We start from the raw sequence: 25,270 nt of genomic DNA on the forward strand, positions 1-25,270 counted from the left end.
GAGGGATTCAGAATTAGAAAGAGTAGAGTTATTAAAAACAATAATCCATTTTCTCTGATAAGATAGCAAGTGGAAACAAGAACATCCAACATCTTTGCATCTAGACATCAAGACAATGGATGCTGCATGCTGGTGTGATCTGTCTAGAGCAGGCGGATGAGAAGCCCTGGTGAAACTCGGTCTATGTTCTTGCAAGCCTCAGCATGGTATTAAAAGTGAAGCAGTAACTCACTGCTGGTATAGAGTAGCAACCCCCCCTACTTTCCCTTGCAGATACAAGAGAAAACCTGACTTCCTGAGTCACGGTACATAGACGATCTCTTGATGCTGGAGATCCCTCCCCAAGAAGGGTGTAGTTACCTGTAGTGCAATGCTGCTTAAGGGTGACAAGCTTCTGTTGGGTCTCCACGCTTTTTTGTATTCACCGGCAATGGAGGAGTTTCTCATGTAGGTGGAACACAATTACAACAGGTGGATACAAAAAAGTAGGGGAAGAAAAAGACCTACTGAAAACATGACAAAACTGATCAGCATAAAAAAGTGATAGGAGCATCCAGCCTGACAGCTTAGGGAGAATAGAGAAGAGTCCAATAACAGACTGTCGTATGGTAATGATTATCTCTGAAGGATTATATGCTTGCTGGTCATCTGAGGTGGGAATTGCTAGGGAGTGGAGGGAGGAAAAACCCCTTCTCACTGTATTGTTTACTACACTGCTGACTGTGGAGCTTTATTTCTCTAATGTTTTGCATGGTAACTATGTTTGCACATGGTAACGAGCTGCCTGCAGGATTCTCTGATGTTTATGACCATCACTGCTGGGATCTTGATTGACTTGGGGAGCAAAGTATGATGTTGTCTGAGCATGTTAACTGATCAATGTGGCTGCCTACAGGCCAAGAAAGGTTGGGGTCCCCTGCCTAATGCCAACTCAAATTTGGACGCATGTCATTTACAGCCATGCAAAGCAGTGTCACATTTTTTTCTTCTTCTTTGATCATACTCAGAAACTATAAATCCCCAGGGTGAAATCTTAACTCCACAGAAATCAAGAGCAAAACTCCCTTCAGTGGTGCTAGGTTTATGGTGAAAGTTGTCTTTTTCTTTCTTAAACAATTCTTGCAATTGCTAGAGATCTGTACTTATTTCCTGCCCCTCACAGCATATAAAATGTCATTCTTCACAGTCAGGTAGTCTACTGAAAACAGTCAAGTCTGTTCAGGATGTTGAGGGCTGATAGTAAAATAACAGCCCAATAATTATATATTTTTCTCCTATTATCTGGAATGCACAGCATGTTTTATGTGTTCTGCTCCGCTGGGACCATCGTAAACCTGTAGCCAGCTATTTCATTTGAATATACTCAGTGGGAGGTGACAGGTGCACTATTACAAAAAGATCTTGAAACTTTATCATAATATATTCAGCAAGGTGATAATGTAAAACCCACTGGGAAATGGAGAGAGGTGAAGGAGAAATTCCACACCTGGGAACTTATTTAATGTTTAAAGACAGGAAATGCTTTAGAAGGGAAAATATCTCTGATCTGTCTAATCCACTGCCCCAAACTAGTTACCACGAAACCCCTGGTGAAGGCGGTAGATAGAAGAGATGACCTCCAGCTCACCTCGGCTTCCATTGTGCTCTCCAGCCTGTGTGCCAACTGGAGCAGCGAAGCACCTTCAATTGACACAGCTACCGTTTATTTGCATGGTGTGACCCTGGGACAAGGGAGATTTGGGGTGAGATTGGACTGAGACACATACTGGAAAACTCTCTAGCACAAAAGGGAGATCGTGAGGTGAGGGACACTTCTCCAAGTGCAGCCAAAACCATCAGAAACAAGTTCTGTATTGATTTCCAGCCTGGACCAGTCCCATTCACTTCAATACTTTGGTTTCCTTTCAGATTATTTAGATCTTTGATCCTTTACTGACGTTTTCTATAGACGGGAAAGTGTAACCTAATAGCACAGACCTAGTCGTGACCAGAACCCGGTGCTGCATTCGGCTCAATACATGTAAGCCACTGCGTGAAAGTCAGCTCCTTTATAGGCATCAGCGTTCAATATTCGGTAACTGGTCTTGGCTATCACAGCTGGTTTTTCTTCCCAGGCAACCTGATCTTCGTTTGATTTTGTTTGGTTTGTCTGTTGTCCTGTGAAGCTACCTTTAAAAATAACAGAAAATAACAGCATATTCTCTCCAAGCGCATGGTGCTTTGGAAGCCGAAGGGCTGATACTGGACTCCTTCTCCCAGCATCATCACGATAACTCCGGTCCTTTTGATTAAGCCCTGTGGCTCGGCCCCCCCTTCTTGCACCTCTCCCGCCCCAGCGAAGGTCCCCCCGCTCTCTTCGCAGATCGCCACAGTGTGCCAGCGCTGGCGCTGCCCTCCCTCAGCCCAGCGGCTTCCGCGCTTCCCCCGAGGTCTGCGGCGGGACGGGGGGGGCACGGGCCCGCAAGCCACCCCCTTTCCCAGGTGCCTCCCCGCCTGCGCCCGCGAGTCCCGGCCCCGGCCCCGGCCCGGCCCCGCCGCCTCCCCATTGGTCCCGCCCGCCCGCCCGCCCGCCCGCTCGCTCCTCCGCTCCGCGTCGCCCCCCGGGCGGCGGCCGCGCCGAGACGCGGCGCCGGAGGCAGCGCTGCCCCGCGGCGGCGGCGGCGGCGGCGGCTTAAAGGGTGCGCGCCGGCGGCGGCGGCGGCGGCGGCGAGGGCGCGCTCACCTGGGCGCCGCTCCATGGGCTCCGCCGCCGCGCACGGCGGGGGCGCGGCGCGGCGCTGCGAGCCGGCCGCCGGAGCTGCTGCGGGGGCAGAGCCCAGGTGACCATGCGGGGGATCCGGGCTCGCCCGCCGCACGCTTCGGGGAGCAGGTAGCACGCCAGGTGCACGGCGGAACATGGACTGTCTCCTGCTTGTCGTCTGGACTTTACCTGTTGCGATTCTCAGCGGCAGCTCCATGCAATTCCCGACTCTCCCGTGGCTTGGAAGCACTGTAAAGGCAGGTCGAGAGCACTTTCTTTCGCAGTCGCCTAGTGTACTTTCATACCAGGTTACTGCACAGTTTCTGGTGCCTTGTCTTTCTGCCTTCCCTTGTCAAGTAAATCTCGCCCAATACTCCTTTTCTTTCTTTTTTTTTTTTTTTTTTCTCTTGCAGACCCTTCAGCTGTGCTGCCTCTGTTGCATGTCTCATGCAGCAACTTTAACCAGTGACAGCATCAGTGAATTGAATCATGGTTTGTATAGCTCTTTCTGTGTCTGTGTATATGAACATTTGCATGGATGCTTTTTTTGGTGGACTGAGCATTTAAAGGGAAGAAGCCACAGTGTTCGGGGAACATAAAGCAAAAGCAAGTTGGCTGCTGTAAAATAGCTAACCGTGGGCAGAGATTAACTTGTTAAGCCCTGTGTGCAAAAGCTAAAAGGAACAATACGTAACAGCAAAGCGAATGAATGAGATGGTAAAAACATCCACATTTACATGTGCGATTAGAAAGATGAATGCGTATGTAGCCCCAACAACAAAACCTCATGTGTCTGTTATGGAAGCAATGAGACAAAAGTAATGAAAAGATTTGGGTGGGAGAGCGGAAGAAGCCGTGCAATGCAGGCTAAGGGAAAACAAACCTGGAGAGAAAGGTCTTGTGTGAGTGAGAGCTCAGGAGCTGTTTGTTCCCAGGTTGCAGAGACTAACACTTAGATGCTGATGACTTTGGGAAGTTTGAAGTGCAGTATATGCTTTTTATTGGGTGCGAGTGGAAACAAAGTACAATAGAGAACCACACCAGGGTGCAGAAAGGAAAACCCTCTTGCACCCTATCATCTGCTCACTGGGGGATTCCCTCTCTCAAGCAGCTGCTTGCATTTTTTGGCCACCAGCCTGCTTAGCGTCCTCAGCTTCTGCCGTTGATTAACACCGCTCAAGGAAAGTGAAAGTTCTTGAGGTATTGGTTCCACTGTCTAAGGAAAAACAACCTATCACTGGTTATGTTTTCAGCTTACTGTGTGTCCAATAAAGTCTATTTGGGCAAAGAGATTGATAGTTTTTGCAACATCTGTTACAACACAAGAAAGAGGGGGTTTTCTTCTTTTTTAATGGTGTTATTTCAATTGAGGAAGAGAAATTAACTGTTTTACTGTCAAATGCATGGACATCTTTAAGTATTCACAGACAAATACAGCTCAAAAATGAAATGGGGTTGGGAAGCAGTGTATTCAGCATAGTTACTCTTATAACCAGGAATAGGCGCAAAGGTCCTAGTTCAGCAAATGGCTAAAATTCAGATCCAGCTTCCAGGATGCAAGTGATCCCTGGATGGCTAGATCAACAGCAATGGTAATGTACTTCAAGCTAGGCACCTGCTTATACAGCTAGCTGAATTGTGGTCTCTATTTTTTCCTTTCTTAGGTGGTTGTGAGTAGATCTTAGTCTTCTCCTCACAAATAGTTTTGTAATTTTTCACATATTTTATCCAAAACAGTAAACTTCTTTGACATGCAATTAGCAATGGCTGACTAAAGGTTATTAGGTAGGATGTAATCTCTTTTTGCTGAAGGTCAGTTACAATTTGAAACCCAGTCTAATCAAGTCACTACAAAGAGATGAGGTCTCACTCAGTTAAGGCATTAATAAATTAATCCTTTAATCCATTTGACAAGTGGTACAGTTCTACAAAGTCTCAGTCATGGCTACCCCTACAGTGATATAACATTTGCTGCATTCTTAGGGAAGGAAAAAAAACTCTCAAACCAGAGCAGCCTTCACATTTGACAGCAATTAATACAAGGGGAGGGGAAAATCTACAGATCTGCTGGTGATGACAAATGTCTTCAGAAGAGCGATTGTGGGAATGTTCACAGCTATGCTAGTTAGTCTGTACCTCTCAGTAGGGCAGAAAGGAAACAAACACAGTTTGAGAGCCTGTGTGACTTACAGGGGTGAATTTATGCAGTCAAGACTATATACACATAGCCTGCAGAGCTTTCAGGCCATTCCCTAAATAAGGGAATGCTTCATGCCACAGTGAAAGCCTGGTGCTTACCGAGTTAGAATGACGCTTACTTGTTGGATACAAAAGCTGATGGCTAACTTTTTATCATTACAGATTATGTATTTGTGACACCTGTCAAAGTGGATTCCAGTGGATCGTACATTTCACATGATGTTTTGCACAGTACTAGGAGAAAGAGATCAACTCAGAGTTCAAAGAGTTCCTTGCACTACAAATTTTCAGCATTTGGACAGGAACTTCACTTAGAACTTAAACCTTCAACCATTTTAAGCAACAGTTTTATTGTCCAGGTACTCGGGAAGGATGGAGTCTCAAATTCTCAGGAACATGAAATTGAGCAGTGTTTCTACCAGGGATTTATAAGGAATGATAGCACCTCTTCAGTAGCAATATCTACATGTGTAGGCTTGGTAAGTGTTTATTTAAAACAAATCAGCATTAAAAGTATTTTCATACATGGAATAGTAGCTGAAGGTATGTATTTTGTATAATATTCAGGATACTATACACCATTTGGTGATTTTTGTAATACCACTAGTTGCTATTGCATTTAACAGAAGAGGTTTAATTATAACCAATGAACTACATCACACCCTTTGTATTTTTTTGATCACAGTCTTTCAGAAAAAAAAAACAGAAGACTAGCTGATAGTCCTAGTAATTATCCCATAGCAATTTTCTTTTGTTATGGTTTGTGATATTTTATACTTTTTTGCTTGCTCTTAAGTAAATGCTCTTCCTGCCTTTGTGAACTACAATGAATAAAGAAAAAAAAAAATCAATCCATAAGCTTGTGGGAAAAAAATATTATACCTAGGTTTGTCAACTGCTTTAAGGAAGGGTGAATTTCCTAGCTCAGCAGGAGTTATGAACCAATTTCCCTTTGTTTCCTTTGACATTTCCAGCCTTATTTGGGTTTATAAGTCTTGATTAGTTGATCTCTTATGAATGTGTTAAATATCATCATTGCATATTTTCCATTTATAGCTGTCATCCAAGTTTATGAAAAATTATTACTCACAAATTACTTTTTCAAAATACATTTGACGGTGCTCATTGCCTGCAGAGAAGTCTTTACTGATGTAATTCAGAAGAATCATCTACAGAATTAATAGTTACTGATGTTTTTTAGGCTTAAGGCCTTGCACTTGCAAAGCAATCTCCTATGGATGCAGATTAAAGCAGTGACATTTAGGTATATGAAGCTATTTGTATGCTTTGTGGTTGACTAAGGTCCAGAGGATATGTTGGGTCACCCTCTAGAAATCTGTTTTGCAAAGGTACTTGTCCATAAGGGCTATTAAACTGTGTGACTGGACCAAAAAAGGAGCACTTGAGACACCCAGTGTTTCTTTTGAAATAGTAATCAGTGACTTCAGAAGAGGGTGGCTCATTAGGAAGAGCTGTTGAATACTGATAACTGGTTGAAGTAGTCTGGATTGTATTTTCAATGCTCTACTTTTTTTCTCAGCAAGTTAGAGGAATTAGTATCTTACAGTTCATTTGAACAGTTGCAAACGTGACTTTGGAGCAGGTGCCAGAAACTGGAATGAAGCTTTCTTTGTTTTTTGTCTTTTTTTTTTTAAGTTGTGTTTGTAATGCTGAACTGTTAATATTGGATGTGCTTTGTTGTTTCTGTGGAAGCTTCATTTTCACAACTGCTAGCTTTTACCATATTTATTCAGAAAAAAAACTGTTTTCACTTACTGCAGTGTTTGTCTTTTCCTCTAAGAGAAGTGCTCTACCTACACACAACAGTTACGGTTTGGGTGATCTCCCCTGTTTGGTCACATTTTGTTTTTTAGCATGCTTTATGAGCTAAGTGAAGCTGGGCTTGTCAAGTCTTGTCTGGAGAAGGAAGGTTCAAATCTGCCTCAGGTCATAGAGAAACAGAATGTGGTGATCTTAACTGAGACTGAAATGGATCTTTTACCACTGTCTCGACATAGAGATTGTTATGACTGGCAAGCTTCACTTAGAAAAGATCCAGAACCTGATCAAAAGAGAATAAATATTGTGGCATGAACGAATTTATGATGGCAGAACCCTTTTCAGTACCTACATCATCACCAGTTAGAATCTCTCTCTTTCTTTAATCAGTTCCAAGGTTCAATAGATTTCACCTTAAAATGTTGTTTTAAACTGGTAAATGAAGTAAACTTTTACTTATAATAATCTCTGCAGAGTAGGTATCACAAATAAATTATATTTGTTCCTTTCTCCCTATCTATTTATTTATTTCAGTGCACCTAATGAATCCCAGGCAAATTATCAGCAGGATTCTTAGTCTCTCAGTTTGCAAGGCTGCCTTCTTAAAAATGTGTCATCAGCTGTCTGTAACAACAACCACGTCATTTTTTACTGTGATCCAAATTCAGTAATCATATGTTAAGTCTGGACGCTGTGCTCTGATCAAGAGAACCTTGTGAATAGCTTCTATATCCTCTTTGCACCAACTACTTTTGTCACTTGGTTGCCCTTCTTTCCTATTTGCTTTGTTCACTGCAATTAAACCGAAAGTGGTGTTTCTTCTATATGGTTGGTAGCACTAATCTTTCCATTGTTCCTTTCATTAGCAATAGCTTCTCTACAATAAAACTGCAGTGACCCATTCTTTCAAGCCTGGAACACCACAATGTGATGTGGAAGCAATTGCATTTCAATAGACTACAGGGACTCTTTGATCTAATTTTTTGGATGACCTAGAGTATTCAGTCATTCAGCTGTCTGTTACCTGCCATTGCCTGCAGAGTAGACTTTTGAGAGAGTTTATATGAAATGGTTTGTTAGGCAGGATGACCTTAACTTAACACTGGAAAGGAGCAAGAATTTGTTGCTTTGGTATAGATCTATTAAGAGATGTGTGTATCTTAAGTTTTATTAGCTTAGTTGACAGTAAGGCCCCACATTTTTATGCTGATTTGTTGATTTGAGACCAAATGTTTCCATCAGTCAAGACAATTTTCTTGATGTGTCAGAAGGCAAAACTGGACCTATGCTCTTTATCTGAGTAAGTACTCTAATACATTAAGTTGGCATTTTAGGAGAATGTGTACAAGTTTACTAGGAGTACTGTCTCTTGTCTTTTCATCATCACAGTGTTTAGGTGCTTTGATTTTCAACAGGAAACTTTCTTTTTTCTGTCTTCTGACCTTTTCTGCTTCAGTCAGTATCCTTTACTTGCTGGAGTATCTGTTATGCAGCAAGAAAGCTGTGATTTTTTTAATTTTTTAAAAATGAAATTAACTTGTATGCAAGAAATCTTGTTTAGATATTCCTAAGTGTCTGCTTCACCATCAGGCATTGAGTAGCAGCATCACACTCAGTGATAAAAGAGTATGAGAGATTTATTAAAATTCAGGCTTATGTTGTACATCACACAGACTTGCTCAGTCATTTTATCAAAAATGCTCAAAAGATGGATGTACTTTGTACACCTTCAGAAAAATGTCTTCAGGACTATCTGTGAAGAATGTGATACATTCCCTCAAAAGAAGTTGTGATAATATTTTCTCATTTTCCTATATTTTGTTAATACATTCACACTCTCAGAGGTGTTTTTTTTTTTAACGCTTACAACTTTGGATCAATAAGTTCACTTATGTTAGTAAATACAAAACTAGTTTCTCTCTTTGGCATCATCTTAATGTGGCCCAAATAGAAATTAATGCAAAATTTCAACTCCTTTCTCCATTGGTATTCGTTGTTATTTTTAATAAAATTCTTCTGTTACTCCAGCATGACTTCTGGGAATTTCCTTCAATCCCTTGTACTCTCCCAATTGATATATCCAGGCCATGGTTTTTCTTGCTGCTTCATCCTCTGTTTACGTTCTCCAATTCAAATTCTTCATTCTTCCCAAATTCAATTTTTTTCCAAACTCCTGACCTGAGCTAATTCTTACTTATTCTAATTATATGTTTTTATTACTATTATTATTTAGTAATACATTATTACCTATAATTGCCTTTAGCTATCTAATTGGGAGGCAGACTATGGAAATCCACAGAATGCAGAAGGTTTTCAGTTTTTCTGAAGGAGGCGGTGCTGGCCACTGTTAGAATAAGAAGTTGGTTTTTAGGACTTACTCACTGTAGCCATATCTGTATTCCTACCTCATTCCTCTTGCCCCCTTGACCATTCTCATCCACATGTTGTGCTGTCCCATCTGCATTAAAAATAGATATCTGTTGTAGGTTCACCATCTTTGACTCCACTTTCATGATGACATTGTCTCTAAAAGCCTTACTACTGTCTTCCTAGTCTGTGTATAAACTGTGTGTTGTTTGTCTCTCTTTATATGCTAGTTTTTGTCTCCTTTCTGTCTCCCTACGGTAGGTCTATGTATACATAATCTCTTGTATAAAGTGAGTTGTTTGCAGTCACATAGTAAATCAGGGCAGAATACAAGAGAACCCCAGAGTTGTCAGTAGTACAGTTGTGTTCTAGAGACATTCTTAAAAGTGATTTATAACTGTGCATTTAGGAGCAGAAGTCACATTCCCCTTGTGAACAAGAACTCTCACCAAGTCAAACAAGTTTACACTATAGTCCAATACACAACATAGAAAACAGTGAACATAATGAATGAGTAGTTTATTTTATAGCATTTGTGGGGATGTTGCTGCTATTTGGTGGAGAAGCCAGGTGAGGGTATATAGCAAGTACAAAACATATGCACCCAGCGGAAAGAAACGTATGTACAACATAAAGGAACTCTCCTGCCATTACATTGCAGAGGAGACATGCATGTGTATTTTGGGTCAGAGAGAACAGTTCAGGTCCTTTAAAACTATGTGATACACAGTTTTATTGTTCAGGCCAAATTCAGCCCTAAGCAAACACACTAGCATGGAGGCCTGAGAGACTGCACCTGCTTACGCTGGAGGTGAATGTGGGCCATTCTCTCCCTTTTATTTATGTACCTCAATTAGAAGAGTGGAGTCAGCTTCATGCACTAGCTAGTGCCCTCCTTTGTTTTTGCTAAGATGTGATTGAATCTTTCATTATAAGGGGCCTCTTTCTCTTGTCTCAAGTTCTGTTATATTTGTTAGTGTCTAGTCAAGGGAAGAGAAAGAGGAGGGAAGGATGAATCATGTTACACTCACCGAGCTGTCAGAGGAGTCTACGACTGGAGAAAGGGTTAGATGTAGCACTGAGAGATAAACAGGAGATGTATTAATTCAATGGAAGTTGTGTGTGCATGTCTGAGGGCAGGACTTTGCTCAAAGTATCAAAGAAGCCACAAAATTAAAGCTTCTTAATGCAGTCTGGCCACCTAAGAGGCAGGCAGGCGAGGCAACTCATGTACCCATTCTTTGTAGTCATTTAATTGCACCCTGTATTAGCATTATTTAAGTTCATGCTAACAACAGCCTCTTATTCCTAGAGCTCACGCTTTAAGTCCAATTAAATATGTTGAGACAAATCCCAAGGTTCTTATGCAGACAAACTCCCATCAAAATCAGTGAGCCAGACTGCTGGTAAAAGTACAGAATAATTGCTGTTCACAATGAGGTTCCTTTAGAAACTTACAGCTGTAAAAATAGGACAAAATTTGGCCCAGTGGGACCTTGAAGATAAACTAAGTACAGAGCTGGTGATTTGACTCATTCTCAAAACTATTTTGGTCCATCCAGAAGCCAATATACAAATCCTATATTTTCTGCCATTATAGCAGCACAACATGAACAGCATCTGGCATATGAGTTCTTTGACTTTCTTTATATTCACACACCATTACATCTCCATCCTTTATAAAACACAAACTGTGTTACAGGTTCATCATTTTGCCCACTGTTGGGATGGACATTTTGCCATTATTCACTCAATAATATGGTAAAGATGAAAATAAGAAAAACCTTTAAAGGAAAATGAGGTGACAATGGGAAAAAGTCATATTCTTGAAGATATTTTAAATTGTACTAGACAAATACCAGACACTGTTTCTGGTCTCAGCATTGAATTGACTGCTGATGGGGAATGAATTGTGTTATTAGATTATTGATTGCCCTTCTCCATATCTGTCTGATAAGCTTTCTGTTTAACTCTGGCTTTAGCTCTACAAGACAAAGATAGTGTTATCCCAGGCATTTTGACCCTACTGATTCCTGATGGGTAAGAAATGGAATTGAAGAGAATTAATGATGGAGAAATAATCTGCCTCTGCTAGACAGGAAAAGTACCAGAGGTGACATTTCTTCCAGGTTTTATATTGAAAAACCTGGACACCTGGAACATCCATAGAGGACTGTCACTGAGAGCACTTTGGCTCCATCAGCCTGAACACAGTGGGCTGTGGACACAGAACAGCTTGCAAGAGTGCCTACAGGAGCTGGTCCTCTCAGTCATTTTTGCCTGCTCCCTTATTGCTCAGCTGGCAGTAAGAGCATGGAAGTTGTTTGTTGGTGTATTTCAGACCAAACTTTAGGCTGTTGTAAGCACTGCTGTTTGTACCCTTAAAGCAGTTCTGAAAACAGGGAGCCCTCCATTTGTACATAGACAGGCAGTTCATCCTGGCCTTTCTTGTTAAGCAGCAGTCTTACCATAACTTCTAAAGAAATTAGTAGACTCTAGCTATACTTGAAACATCAGCATTTTTCTTGCTGTAGCAAAGTCTTTCCACAAAGCTTAGTTCCCACACTTTCCCTAGTCCATTAAAGAAAAGCTTATAGTCAAATGCTCATAAGGGTCAGGAGAGGGTGACCTGTCTGCACAGACTTGACCTCTTCATAACAGGATGTCTTTGATGTAAACAAGGATTTTTATTTTAAGCGCCACTATTTTCATTTGGATCATACCATCTCTGCTGCTGAAAGGCAACATATTCTCTTCTGCACAGCTGTGAGCTGCTGAACATCTAAAATATCAGACAAATATGGAGAAGGGCAATCAATAATCTAATAACACAATTCATTCCCCATCAGCAGTCAATTCAATGCTGAGACCAGAAACAGTGTCTGGTATTTGTCTAGTACAATTTAAAATATCTTCAAGAATATGGCTTTTTCCCATTGTCACCTCATTTTCCTTTAAAGGTTTTTCTTATTTTCATCTTTACCATATTATTGAGTGAATAATGGCAAAATGTCCATCCCAAATATTTTTTGAGGCAGATTCTAGTAACTAATACCAGCTTTCAGTCACTAATAATTAACCCAAACAACATTTTATTTCTGTCTTTTTTCTCTTCTTCCTCCACTTCAGAAGTGTTTGAGGAGGATACTAGGCTTGCAGACCTGGCGTGTAAAGGCTTTTGTTTACCCAAAACACAATGACAGTCTGTGAAACTGTAGTTGAAGTCCAACTCAAGCAGCCCACTCCTAGAGCTCTGTACCTGACACATAGCAGTAGAGTGGAAAGCACAGGAGTATCTTGGTTGTGCCCTGGCCCTGCTGCACAGTCCACTTAATTTGAGCAAACAGTGGTATCAAAACTGTTCTTAAACATTTTTTTTTCTCCAAGCTTACTTCCTCCTTAGCCTCTCTGCAAAACCAGTGCCCTGATTATGATGACAGCTTTGTGATTTGCACACTTGTACTCAGTTGGGAACTTGACTTTGATTCAACGTAGGCTGCCCAGTCATAACCGGTCTGGATGGTCACTGGGAGTTTGTTACCAGCTGCATAAGCCCCTTAGTCATTTTGGCACCTACAGTTTTTGTTTGTCACAGTTGCGTTAAGTCTACAAGATATTTAAGATAATGTTTACTAATTTGCAACTTTTTAGGGAAAGGTTTGCTTTTCTGTGGCACAGCATGTCCCATACTCTTTGAAAGAGATGGTAGATTGTCCAGTACTGCAAACAGTGAGAGAAGGATGGAGGTCTAAAAACTGTTTTTGATATCTGTGGTTTTGAAATTTGCAGTCCATGGATGGGGACATGATAAAAGCTGGGGCAACGCTAGACAAAGGCACCCAGAGCTGTGATGCCAATAATATATCGGTCAATTCTTTAAGACAATTTCAGAGCTATTTGCGTCTGATTTCATTCTCTCCTGAGCATGAGTAATGTTGTTGACTTACAGATATATTGCTCTCGAGGGATTTTCTAGAAAATACCTGCTTTCTCTTTTTGGAAGTTGCAGAGTCCAGTGATAACCTGACAGCAGCCCCACTACAGTCAGCAGCCTTCTTAGTCATTAGAAGTACTTCCTCTGACGTGACTCCTGACCACATACAAAAGCTGTTAGCTCTGTGTACCTCACTCTGTAATGGTCTTCTCTCAGTGAGCTGGCAGGAGAGGGGTTAAATTTAGTTATGTCTGCAGTGAGACTTAGCAGTGGACCTACAGTGAGTTTTATCAGCTGAAACTCAGACTTCAGTATCTTTTTACTCAAAACCACTCATTTTGTGTTAGGAAGGCTTTGACTAGCCCTTAAATGGTATCTGAATTGAATTTTAATGGATAATTACATTACAAACAAGGTTTTCCTCTGTCTTTTTGATCATGTCAGTGGGAGCAGAAATGTTGGTTCTTTCTTGCCTTTTCTTATCCCGTTGTAATCCCAATGCTGTTGCTGCAGGTCTACCATAAATTACAGTATGCTAAAGGAATTTCCTATTGATTTGCTTTGACAGTGATTTGACCAGCTATGTGAATAGCTGATGGAAGCAGAACTTATCTTTGGTTCAGACAGTAGAGCATTGACTAAAGCTTCGAGGTAAACATTTACAGAAGAAACCTGAAATCATAATGCCTTGCAGCTCAGCACAATTTACAAACATGTATTAATTAAGCTTCAGTACTGGCTTTACTGTGTGTTAGATGAGAACAGCATCCTGGCTCATAATAGGTTGACATCAGTAACCTTTTATTGTTTATCATGCTCGGAAGTCACTAAGAATGAGGGTGAAGAAATGTCAAATAATCAGGTCATATGCAAGTGAATGAGTCTTGATGGTTGAAGCGCAGTACCGTGGGAACCATTATTGTCCAGAGTAATTTCTGGAACATGAAAGTTAATTTCTTTTTTACAATGTTAGTTCATAAGCTAGGGAAATCTACAAACAAGTTGTACAGTCAGATGAATGTCCTTTTTCTGAATCTCATATGTGGCTGCCCAGCTAGTTCCTGCCAAAAAATAGTAAAAGAAAAAAGTCTGATGACAAAGATAATAGGTCTTGAAGTTATTCTTACTGGAATAACAAGGCCCAGCACAAACCTGCTTAATAGAAGAGGAAGCTGAGGCAATAAAGTGATATTTACTTGCACAGACAATAGGGCGTTGCCTTTTCACTCTTCTGTGGCATTAGCATTTCTAGCTGCCCCACTATGTACACAGCACACTCATGGCTTTATTCTTTGAGGGCTGGATTCTTGCTGTTCACAGCGGGATCACTTGAATGCTTGTGCCTGCCTGCCTAATATATGTTAATTGAAGGACTTTTGTGTCTCAACATCTTTATTAATATTAATGACATGAGATTTTTAATGGACCTATACAAAATATGCTTGACCTAGCTTGAGCCCTCACTTTTGTTTTTATACTCTGCAGCACAGTGTGGCTTCCAACTAATTTAAGAACGTAATATTATATTCTGTGGCAGAATACACAAACTAATGAAACATAGATTACTCTTCAGATCTGCAGTTTCTTTACCATGAGATATAGAATTTATATAACACCAGAATATGATTAGATTTTTTTAAAATCATGAAATTAAAAGCAGATTTGCTTTTTTTTCATGCAAATTATCACACTTCAGTGAAAAGAGTGAGCATTTAAAAATAATTCTATCTTGAGCAGGCTTGTCTTATGCCACACACTCATTCCTTTTTTAGGAAGAAGTCATCAAAACAGTAAGTCTTAAAATTAGGCTAGACTGAACCTCAAGAAATACTTCAAGTTAATATTGTAATTAAAGTATAAGCTGGTCATGGTAAGGGATAGGTATAAATGCTGTAACACAGTCCTGGAGAAGAAAGTTTAAATTTTTCTAAAAATGTGGCTACCCAGTTTCACTTGTTATTAACACTTGACAGAAAGTTATGCTATTTGTTTTGTTAGATGCAAGTATAAATTAAAGATTAAGATACTGATCTTGGCCTAGGGCCAAGATGAATTTTTTGCAGCCCACTGTGGACAAGAAAAATGCTTCTGTCACTTTTCCCCTTTTTTGCTCCTTTTTCTGACAAAGGATCATTCCTTATAGTCTGCTCTACATTACATTGTTTGCAATAGATGTCTATAAAATCACTATAGAGACCAGTCTACCACAACAGTATCTCCAGCCTCCAGTTTTTTTCTCTGTTTGCTGGCTTCTCTTCATGCCAGAAGCCATGCTGAAGGCCATATGGATATTTTCTGCACTTCCAGCATCATGTACTGATGGTCAGATTGTTAACCTGCCTCTAGCAGTAAAAGCTTGAGCAAAGGGGCGGAAGAAGAACAATTTCCAGGCTGAGACACAAGTGAGCAGCTGATGTCTACTGATTCCTGCAGCACAGTAACTTCCACTCTCATAGACAGGTATTTGCTGGTTTATGGGCTTCATCTAAAGCTTGTAGTGAGTAAAAAGTTTTATGCTGACTGCTTTGGATCAGAACGTGGCCTCAGGAGATTTTTGTTTTCTTCCTCTCTACATCATCTTGGCCCTTGAGTCAAGACGCACACCATTTCTTTGGGAAACATTACTACAGTTACAATTTGATTTAGAAAGACATTTTGCAAATGGAAGGTACCACTGGCTCATCAAGAAAGTGAAACATATCCATTTCTACTGGCAGACCCCAAAACATATCTTGTAAATAATCCAAGGTGGTGCTGTATAATCAGATTTCACTGAATCAGAAGTGACATGGAGGAAAACGGCCTACTTGCAGGGCAAAGAAACCCATCTGCGGACTGAGCCTATGCTGTTCTCATGGACCACTTGGACTAGTAACAGCCAGGAGTGAAATGAGGGAGGAGTTCAGGCAGTTTCCCAGAGAACCAGCTGCTGCTACTGCTGCTAGAAGATGCACTGAAATGCTTGGTGTCTGGTGCTTGCAGTTGCCAGATACGTTTCAGTGTACTAATGCCCAGTGTTTTCATTCTGCTATGCTGCCAGAGTATTACAACAATGATGGAGTAAAGGAAGCACAATGGCCACCAAAAAATATGAAGTTAAGAGTAAATGTAAAGAGGTTACTTGCCCTAATCCCAGTCAGGTCCTGATAAAGTCAAGCCTGGCATTGGGAGTAAAAGAGGCAAGTAGCTTTTGAGCCTTGTTTACCTTATTAGACAGGAGATGGACTTCACAGTTTTTGATCTACAAAAATGTTCAAGGGTATTATCACTTGTCGTTCTGGGAACACCTGTGGGACGCAAGACCTCATTCATCTGCTCTTGACAGGAGAGCCAAATAATTGTAGAGAGGAGAACATGTAGTCTGTTACAGAAATAGTTAATTGATTCCTCTGATTCCTGTGATTCCTCTGTCTTACCATTGAGTCCTGGGTGGTCATTTTAACTGCCTGAGGCACAGAGAGTCCTGCGGGTCTCACTTAATGAAGACCATCCATGAACCCAAATATGGTGGGAGCCATGACAGAACAGCATACAGTTGGTGCCATGTGTCACTGAACATCAGACTAATGGTATGGTGACAAAGGTTTGCTTTCTCCATCAGCCTGTGCGACAGATGAAATAATACCAACGAAAGGACAATTTGGACCAGAAGCTGAATCAGAAAGAAAGGCTGATAGATTACCATAGACAATTGAAGCTGGGAACAAAAATGTGCCAGACTTCGGTCTTGGCCTGTGAATATTTACCAGTTCTATTTACAGGTTCTCAGCTTTTGGGTTATAGTGCCATGAGAAGTTTATTTTTGTTGTCATTTTCCAAACATTTCTTGAAAACTAGCTTTCTGGTGCACAGAATAACACCACGACACTAAATTAATTGGAAATAGCTTGAGGGCTGAGGGAATAGTATATTTTTTTTGTTGTGGCTGTTCACATGATTTATTTAATAATTTTAAAGATTAGTTTGGGAAAGTCAGGAACACGCTCTAATGTGAGAAACAAAACAGAAGGAAATGTTATTCACCCAGAATGAAGGTCTGTCTTCTGCAAACTAGCATTTGTGCATAGCAATGTTCACTCTACCTCCACAGCCCTACTTCTGTGTTAGGTTTAACAGAAGAAGATGTGGAGCATTTCCCCATGGGGCTATGTTTCCTGCTCACCATCAGCCTGCTCTGAATAGTGCCCATGTGCTCCAAAACACCTCCATGGATATGCCACGTGCCCTTAATGACAGCTTAGCCTCTGGACCTGACTTTTTGCATTTTACTTGCCAATAATAAAGAAGGTAAATTTATATATATACATACATACATCTCTATACCAATGCACTGAATTGGTGCCAATCCTTTAAACTTGATTTTACAAAGGACAGTGCAATTCAGTGTCCATTGTCTGTGAAATATGAATATATTTGTATTTCTGTAAAGTTGTATGAGGTGATGTTCTTTACAACTGTTATGTCTTCTGCCATTCAGTAACTATATTATGTGCTAGCAAAATAGTAATTATCATTTAAATAAACACCTTTGTGTTTCTTCCAGGAAGGGACTTAAATTTTAAAGAGAAGGTTGATATGATTTGTATCTGATTTTTGTAGTAAGTGGATGATGGATGTAGGGTTATTGCAAAAACTGATAATGTAGAGGATGTATATCAGTCTTGCATGACTTCTATCATTATATATTAAAAGAATAAGTCACCCTAAGTCTGTAAATTATCTTATAAAATTTATTTACTCTTGAAAAAAAATCAAATTTAGTTTGGATTGGTGAAATTTGTGAGAATTAGTAATAGTATAAATAATTTGAAAAACTATGAAAGTTCAGTGTCCTATTCTAGTCTTTTCGAGGGATTCGGTGGAGGCCTATAAAGAGGAGCCCTGGACAGGCAGTGATCAAATGTGGAATCTTGGGCTGAAACTATTCCAACAGGATGGGGAGTGTAGTTTAAACCCTCTCTTATCTTACCAGCGTTCTTGTGCATGCTAGCTCTCCACAGCAAGATGTTTGATTGATTCATAGCTACTGATGGGCAGTTTAAGATTACAAAGCTTTCAATTTCCTTGTTCCTGACAGATAAAGAGGGTGGGCATTTCCTGATTATATGGTATACATTCAAAATATTTAAGTTCCCTATGGTGCTGTTTGTGACTAATTTACTTCCATAGCACATTAACACTGCTGGTTTTATGCTGTGGGAGGAGTGTATAGTGTAACATGCTGTGAAGAGAGGAAATGTTTCGCAACAAGAGGTCCTTCTGGCTTTTCCTCTGTTTACATTACCACCTGGAAAGAAGAAAGGTGGAGTAAATGACTGATGATCCAGATGGATTGCAGGAACAGTAACATCTTCAGTCATGACACATTAAGCTGGGCAAATTCACAGAGAGAAGTGGCATGATTGCACTTTAACTCCTGGAAGCACATATAATCTTATGTAGGAAAATGTGTAGACACAAACAGGGCTTGACTACTTTCATGGCAGTAGTCTTTTGGCAGGCAGTGCCCTTTTAGTGGCCACTGAGCAGCCAGATTATTTTGGGGAAAAGTCAGGGATACACTAATGTGAGGTACAGGGGCTTGAGGATTGGCTCTAGCAGAGAAGTTATAATCTGAGAATTATAAATCAGTGGCTGTGCAAGTGACACGGAGCTTCAGAGAGACTCAGAATGGGAGGACCACATTTTTCACTTTTCACGTTCACTTTTCTAATTCTTGCCTATGAAAGTAGGCAAATTATCTCTTGTTTATGGGAGTTTGTGGGCTTTGACGCACTACTTATTTGACTCATGCAGCACTTCTCAGCACACCAAGTATATCCAGATTTCTAAGTAAGGGCTCAAGACACAACAGCAGCTAAGCTGCGCAGCACTTCTCTCAAATTATGCCTGAAGTCCACAGAGAGCAGCCGCTGGCTGCAGTGTGGCATGGAGTGAACTCAAGTCTTCTGTTCTGTGGTGTCAGGACAGAGCAGAGAGCACACTCAGGCCCTGGGACTAGGCACTACATAGGAGATTGAAGTGTCTGTAATTCTCATGGAACTACATAGGAGATTGAAGTGTCTGTAACTCTCACACACTTCCTTGATGCCCCAGAGCCTCTGCGACCTTGACAGCACATTCCTTTTCTTTGAACCTTTTTCTTACCAATGCTTAACTTGACCTTTACTTAACCTACTGTTCAGTAGATTCATTGCAGAAAGAAGGTTGGGCTGCTTAGGAAATTTCGCCTCCTAAATCTGCTGGTTTTTTTTTTAATCATCCTTTTATAACTTTGCAGCATGCTGAGCTGTCAACAAATTCCATATAATTGTATCTCCCTTGACTTTGCTGCATTTTTATTTCAATAAGGAGGCCTATAGTGTTTAACATAGTGGCAACATCTGTGGCAATGATTTCTAAATTTCTTGGACCAATTTAATATAAAGAATATCTCACAGAAAAAGTTGCTTTCAGGCACAACCCTCCCTTTGTCACTTTATCTTTCCTATTTCCTGAGATCTCAGAGATCATCACAGGGTTACTTAGATCTTTGGTGCTCCACAGACTATTTTGAGAGCCTAATATCTAAGGTAGTGCACTGAAAACACTCTACTGTCCAAATGTTTTCATGAAGAAATGCTATTCACTTGCTTGAAAATCATAGCAAATGGTGCTTGCTGACACAGCAATCAAAGCCCTCCCTTCTTGGATTAGTTTCTGCGGGACTCTGTAGAAATGGCAACCTTTATGTCCTCTCCTCAGCTGCTTCTGTTCTCATTTCTGATTCTCAGACATGTATAATAGAACTGATTTCTTCAATGAAAATATGTAAGTAAATGTCTTTTCATACTTTTCTTAAGACTCATCCGTGCTAAACAGTCACATAATTCACAGGCTTATACTAAAGTCTGCTTATAGTAAAATCAGTGTATCCTTTCATGACCAGTTTAGTTCTGCAGGCCTCTTCAGTAAGTACAACTCAAACATGGTTCTGAATATCTGAAAACTGTTGTGTTAACACTCCAAATACTGGTTTAGACTTGTATGTTGTACTCTGACCTTGTCAGTAGACAGGATGTCGGGAGATGTAAATTGATGTATTGGGTTGAAGAATGGATTCACCTCACTTTATGCTGAAAATCTGGACAATATTAAGGTAGTATTACTGTTTCAATTTTAAGACAGTTATGGCATGACATTTCATTTCGTACCAAACCAGGACCTCTTTGTGGCAGTTTTTTGCATGTCATCATAGTTATTTCTACTGCAGAGATTTCTGTAGTAAGAAAATTGTACTGAAAATTATTTCTCATCAAACTTTCATTTGTAGTAGTATTAAAAACTTTTCTAGTCTGGAACAAATCCACCCAGGTTTCCTGCTTTTAATTTCAGTACAGTTACACCAGCAGAGCAGTTATAGCATGCTCACCTCTGTGCATCATTCCCTTAAAATAGAAGCATAGCTAATTTGTGGGAGAGAGGAGTGTGAATGAGTGTGCACAGTTTTAAAGCAGGACAAGGATTAGTGCAGTATGTCTGAGCAGTGCTGATGGGTAGCATTTGGCTAGAAGCAGGAAAACAAAGAATCTTTGGACCCATGGTACATTTGGCAATATAATATTGTGAAGGCAGGTTTCATGGCTGTAAATGGTGCCTACAAATATGAGGCTTTTTCATGACATGGAATATAAATGTGAGTTACTACATTTATCTTAGCAAATAACTCACTTATTCAAATGCCCATTGTAAACTAAGATTGGGATGCTAAGGACATTTGTATGGTTTGTATGGTTATCTAAATGTTACATGGAGTTGCCATTATACAGGTTTATTAACGTTGTGAAAAACTGAGAAAGTGGTGAGGTCTTCTTTTAACTCAGTGGATCTTTGGGATGATGTCCTGTATTTCAGGTTTAATAGTATGAATTGCGTTCAAGGTTTTACTGATTTGCCATTTCCTGGGGAAAAAAAAAATGTGATTCAGACACACCTAGGCTGCTGTTCTGTTTCAAAGAGGTGATTACAGCAAAAGAAGAGAAGATGAAATTTATTCTTTCTTGCTTTCACGGTGATGCTAAGTAGTCACACTTTCTCCATAGGCATGTGAAAAATAGAAAGCATTATAGCAAGGGAATTCCTGGTTATGAGCAAACCTATCAACCTTCTCAGACTCCAATGAATGTGACTGCATATTTCTGGGTCAAATACCATGTAGCGTTGTTGTTGCTGTGAGTGAGGTCACATAGCAGAAGCCCATCCAGTGATGTGCCAAGGGACAGATCATGGGCAGAGCCATGTTTGAGGAATGTGTCTTTGAACAGGGCACTTGCCAGCATGGAGCCCTGCTAAGTGGCACGTACCTAGCTATGCTGTGACCTTCTGTGCTTAGTGCAGCTGGTCACTGGATCCCAGCTTAAGCTACTGAGTGACATCCTGAAGGCTGTGGCTGCAGCTTATAGTGAGGAAGATGGAGGCATTTTTATAGAACAACCCAACGGGGGTCAAATGTAAACCTTCACAAGTCTCTTTTGAGCATTTACTGGGTTGATTACAAAATCCTGCCTATAAAACTCAGAAATAAGGAACAGATAAGTTGAATTGCTGAAGAACTGGGAGTTTAATCCAGATAACTCTCGCGCCAGCCTGACATTCTCACTCTTGGGCCATCTTTGCTTCTTGTTTTCTATTCCCTTAATGGCCTAAGCTCTTTTGTTCCCCTCCCTTTCTCCTTCCCACGTAGATATTTCAACATATGTATATGTCTGTGTATGCGGAATATCAGCAAAGCTGATACTTTTCTCCCTACGGAGTTCCTTGTGACCACTCTCTCATGTAACTAATCCATAGCAATGTATACTCCAACAAGGAAAATTAAAAGGTTGGGAACCACTGACCTAACTTCTTAGTAAGCAATACAGCTGGCAATCAGATGTAACCCGAGCTCCTCGTTACTGGAGCTGCCTGAGCTATTCATAGCAAAGTAAAATTGCTATGGGAATTGAGCTGGATTTATTTTGTTTGAATGCAAATTATCCCAGGTCAGACAGGCTCAGATCTTCTGCCCCCTCAAATTCATTTGCATCAGCTCTGCCGGGCTGAAGCTTTTATCTGGAGGATCTTCGCTGGAGAAAAGTGGGTATGGGTAGTGAACCGCCAGTGTCTAGAGCATTTGCCTTGGGGCTTTGATGCAGCCAGTGTAAGTAAGTCACTCTGAAGTCAAGACCTCTGAACAGAGTGAAGGGTCCATCATCAGCTATCCCTATGTGGTGTCCAAGTGCATTGGGTAAATGTCTCTATTGTCTGCAACTTCAACAGGGTATCTTGTAAGGGAGAGGGAGTCTTTCAGCCTTGTCTGCCACTCTTACTCATGGTATGAAATGTTCTTCTGAAAGGTCCAGCTGCTAATGTCCCATCATTATAGGAAAAGCTGCATTTTCACTAAACGGCCCCCAAGTTTGATTCTAGTACACATGATCATAAAGGGTAAAAAAACCCTCTTAAAAACTCAGTTGAAAATGGTGCAAGAAATCAGAAAGAAAATAAAACACCAAAGCCCTTCGGCATTTTAAAAAATCTCATAATTTATAGTGTTGTTTCCTGCAAGGCCTGATTCATGACTTTTAATGTTTAGAGTTGCATTTCTGATAGGGAGGAATGTTCCTGATCAGAAACACTCAAGCAAGCATCTGTTAATGCTAAGTACCTATGGAAAAGAATTTCCAAGTACTCATTTTAGTTATCTATCATCAGTTCTTTTTTTTAAGCTCTTCATTTTCTGTGTCACTATACCCTAATCTTATTGGTTTTGCCTTTATCACAACTATAGGACCAGAAGATCCATTAAGAAGGCATGCACTTTCCCTAGAATATTAGTACATCTGAATTCCATCCAGATAAAATCGATTAGCTGTACACAAAGGAGGAGGAGAATCTTGCCAGAACATTTTCATTGCACCTAATCCTTCAAGCAGCATGAATAATTCATAGCAAACCAACCTTAGGGTGAAATTCTGCCCTGTCCAAAGATCTGTTAAAGATCTAGGCACCTTGAAGTCACGTTTCAGAGATTTAAGAGGAACATAAATGGTGCTTTTATTTTGTGCTGTTACACAGAATGAGAGGACAGAAGGCTGCATTTCTATGCCTCAAAATTTCCAAAAGGTACACCTCCTCTCACACTTCAAGGATTCTTTTAAACTGTCCATTCGGTTACATGGGATGCTAGATTAGGGGACTAAGCTACCTTCTGAAGTCAGTTGTTCTGTTATTCTTGACGTACCGTAAGTAACTAACCAACTGTAAGACAGCACATGACAAATAGTGGGCTGCCTCTTTTTAGGAAAAGTGAAGCATAAATGCATTCATAAAACAATCCTGCTGTTTCCTGTTTGCTTTATGATGGATTTCAGAACTGTCATAACTAATAAAATATCTAGATTTTATCTTACAGTTGCAGGGATTTGCTTAAACAGGCAATACCAAAGTGCTTGTACAGCTACCAAGCCTAAATTTGAGCTGTTGGTTTTAGCTAATTGCTTTCCAGAACCATTATGGCAAGCCAAAGAGCCTTATTAATGGAATCATTAATGAAGTGATCTTGAGTGCAACTTGGTAAACCTTTGGCACTTAAATATTATTAGTATATAGTTAGTGTCATAATGCTGTAGTTTATGTTAGTATTTTTCTTCTGTTCATTTGTCATGCCCATTTCCATTTTAAAAAAAAACAACACAAGAAATGAGGGAGCTCACGTACTGACAAGCAAGTATTTAATCTGTGGCAAAGCAATCAAATTTGTGTTAGTTCTAGAATATCTCATTACCCTGCAATAAATACCAATTTAATACATTTAAATACCAATGTGACTGGTTCAATTACCTTAAGTGTAGGAACAAATAAGAATATTTCCTTATTTGCCATATGTTGACAGAGGGTTGCATAAAGATGTTTTAAACAAGTTCAGTCAACTGCAGAAATACAAAGGCACTATTCAGAGATAACTCTGTCTTTGTTCATATAGGAATAATTAAAGACATGCAATTTTGTTACCTTGTTTTAATAATTGCTGAATGTTCTGCATAGCACTTCTTTCAAGCAACCAAACAGAATAGTCTTTCATGACTAACTCAGACTGGCAATTTAAACATAGTACTCTTCTTCTGGCAGATCCTCAGATAATAAAATGCTATATTGTTAAGAACTCTTAACATTTTACATTTGCAAGAAATCTACATTATGTTAGAAAACAGAATAAATTGAGTTATTTTTGTGAGTCACTCAGAATCTAAAGAAAAATGTTATCTGCTGTACAACTCTCAAGTCAGAATAGGCATCCAGTGATTCTAATGCTTCTTTCATGATAAAAATATTTTAGTGTTTATAAAGGCCATTAATTTAACCTAAACATTTGCTGTGGTACAGAGCCAGATATTCCAATCTGGTGAAAATCAGTAAAGGTCTGCTGAGGTTATTCTCATCAGCTAAGGACCCAGTCCAATAAAACATTATATTTGTACTTCCCTGACTCAGGGGTAGTCGTCAGTAACTGCCCATGTACAGACTTGATACTTTTCTGAAGGATGGGTGAATTTGTTTGGCAAACATAAAAGCTAGGGAAAAGTTTAGTTAACTGAAATTCTCTCTTTCATTTAGTGTGTTCACATGCCTTTGTGCTGCCTGGTTTGGGATAGGATCAAAAATGAACATGCTCTGGGTTTTACTCGTGGGATTTCTGACTTCAATAATACATGTGTATTATTGGAAACTTCATGAGAGTCCATTCTCACTAGTTTCCCAGAACATTTTCTTTCCCAAATTGGTATAAACGCGCTCTGGAAACGCTTGCAGAGACAATGTTCAGCTCAATGGGAGCTCCTGGGTGCTTAACACTCTTTAAAAAGTCAGTCATTTATTTAACAACGTGTGTATGGGTTTAGAGTCCAGACTTTTCACTTTTTGTTGGAGAATCATGGATCCCGTCCCTGTCACTGTCTCTCAGAAGCTTGTTTAATTTACCCAGTGCTTCAGTAACAGGGGCGCATCTGTGTGAAGTGCCCTTCTGAGGGGGACAGAGACAGCATATGGAGGCAAAATACGCCTCAGCTCTGTTAGCTGCTGCTGTCCCCTTTGCAGTTACCACCCAGAAAAGGGGCTGTAGGTCATAGCGGAGAGGGAATGAATTTCTTTAATTACCAGGATTTACTGCCATTGGTTTGGCTGTTTGCTCATGATGCTTCCCAAGGGTAAAGATATCTTTCACCTCAGCAACA

At 40.2% G+C, this 25,270-nt stretch overlaps 1 protein-coding gene across 1 annotated transcript in view; it reads left to right on the forward strand.

Annotated features, from left to right (window-relative positions):
* The first annotated feature begins 2,718 nt into the window (after positions 1-2,718).
* ADAMTS18 (ADAM metallopeptidase with thrombospondin type 1 motif 18) overlaps positions 2,719-25,270 on the forward strand; it is an 80,929-nt gene continuing 58,377 nt past the window's right edge. Inside the window, exons 1-2 of the mRNA XM_075039989.1 lie at positions 2,719-3,232; positions 5,102-5,418. Coding sequence (XP_074896090.1) covers positions 2,896-3,232; positions 5,102-5,418 — 654 coding nt within the window. The 5' untranslated portion in view covers positions 2,719-2,895. The remainder of the gene's footprint in view (positions 3,233-5,101; positions 5,419-25,270) is intronic.

This window comes from Buteo buteo, chromosome 11 (assembly GCF_964188355.1).
Source record: "Buteo buteo chromosome 11, bButBut1.hap1.1, whole genome shotgun sequence".
NCBI classification, from domain to species: domain Eukaryota; kingdom Metazoa; phylum Chordata; class Aves; order Accipitriformes; family Accipitridae; genus Buteo; species Buteo buteo.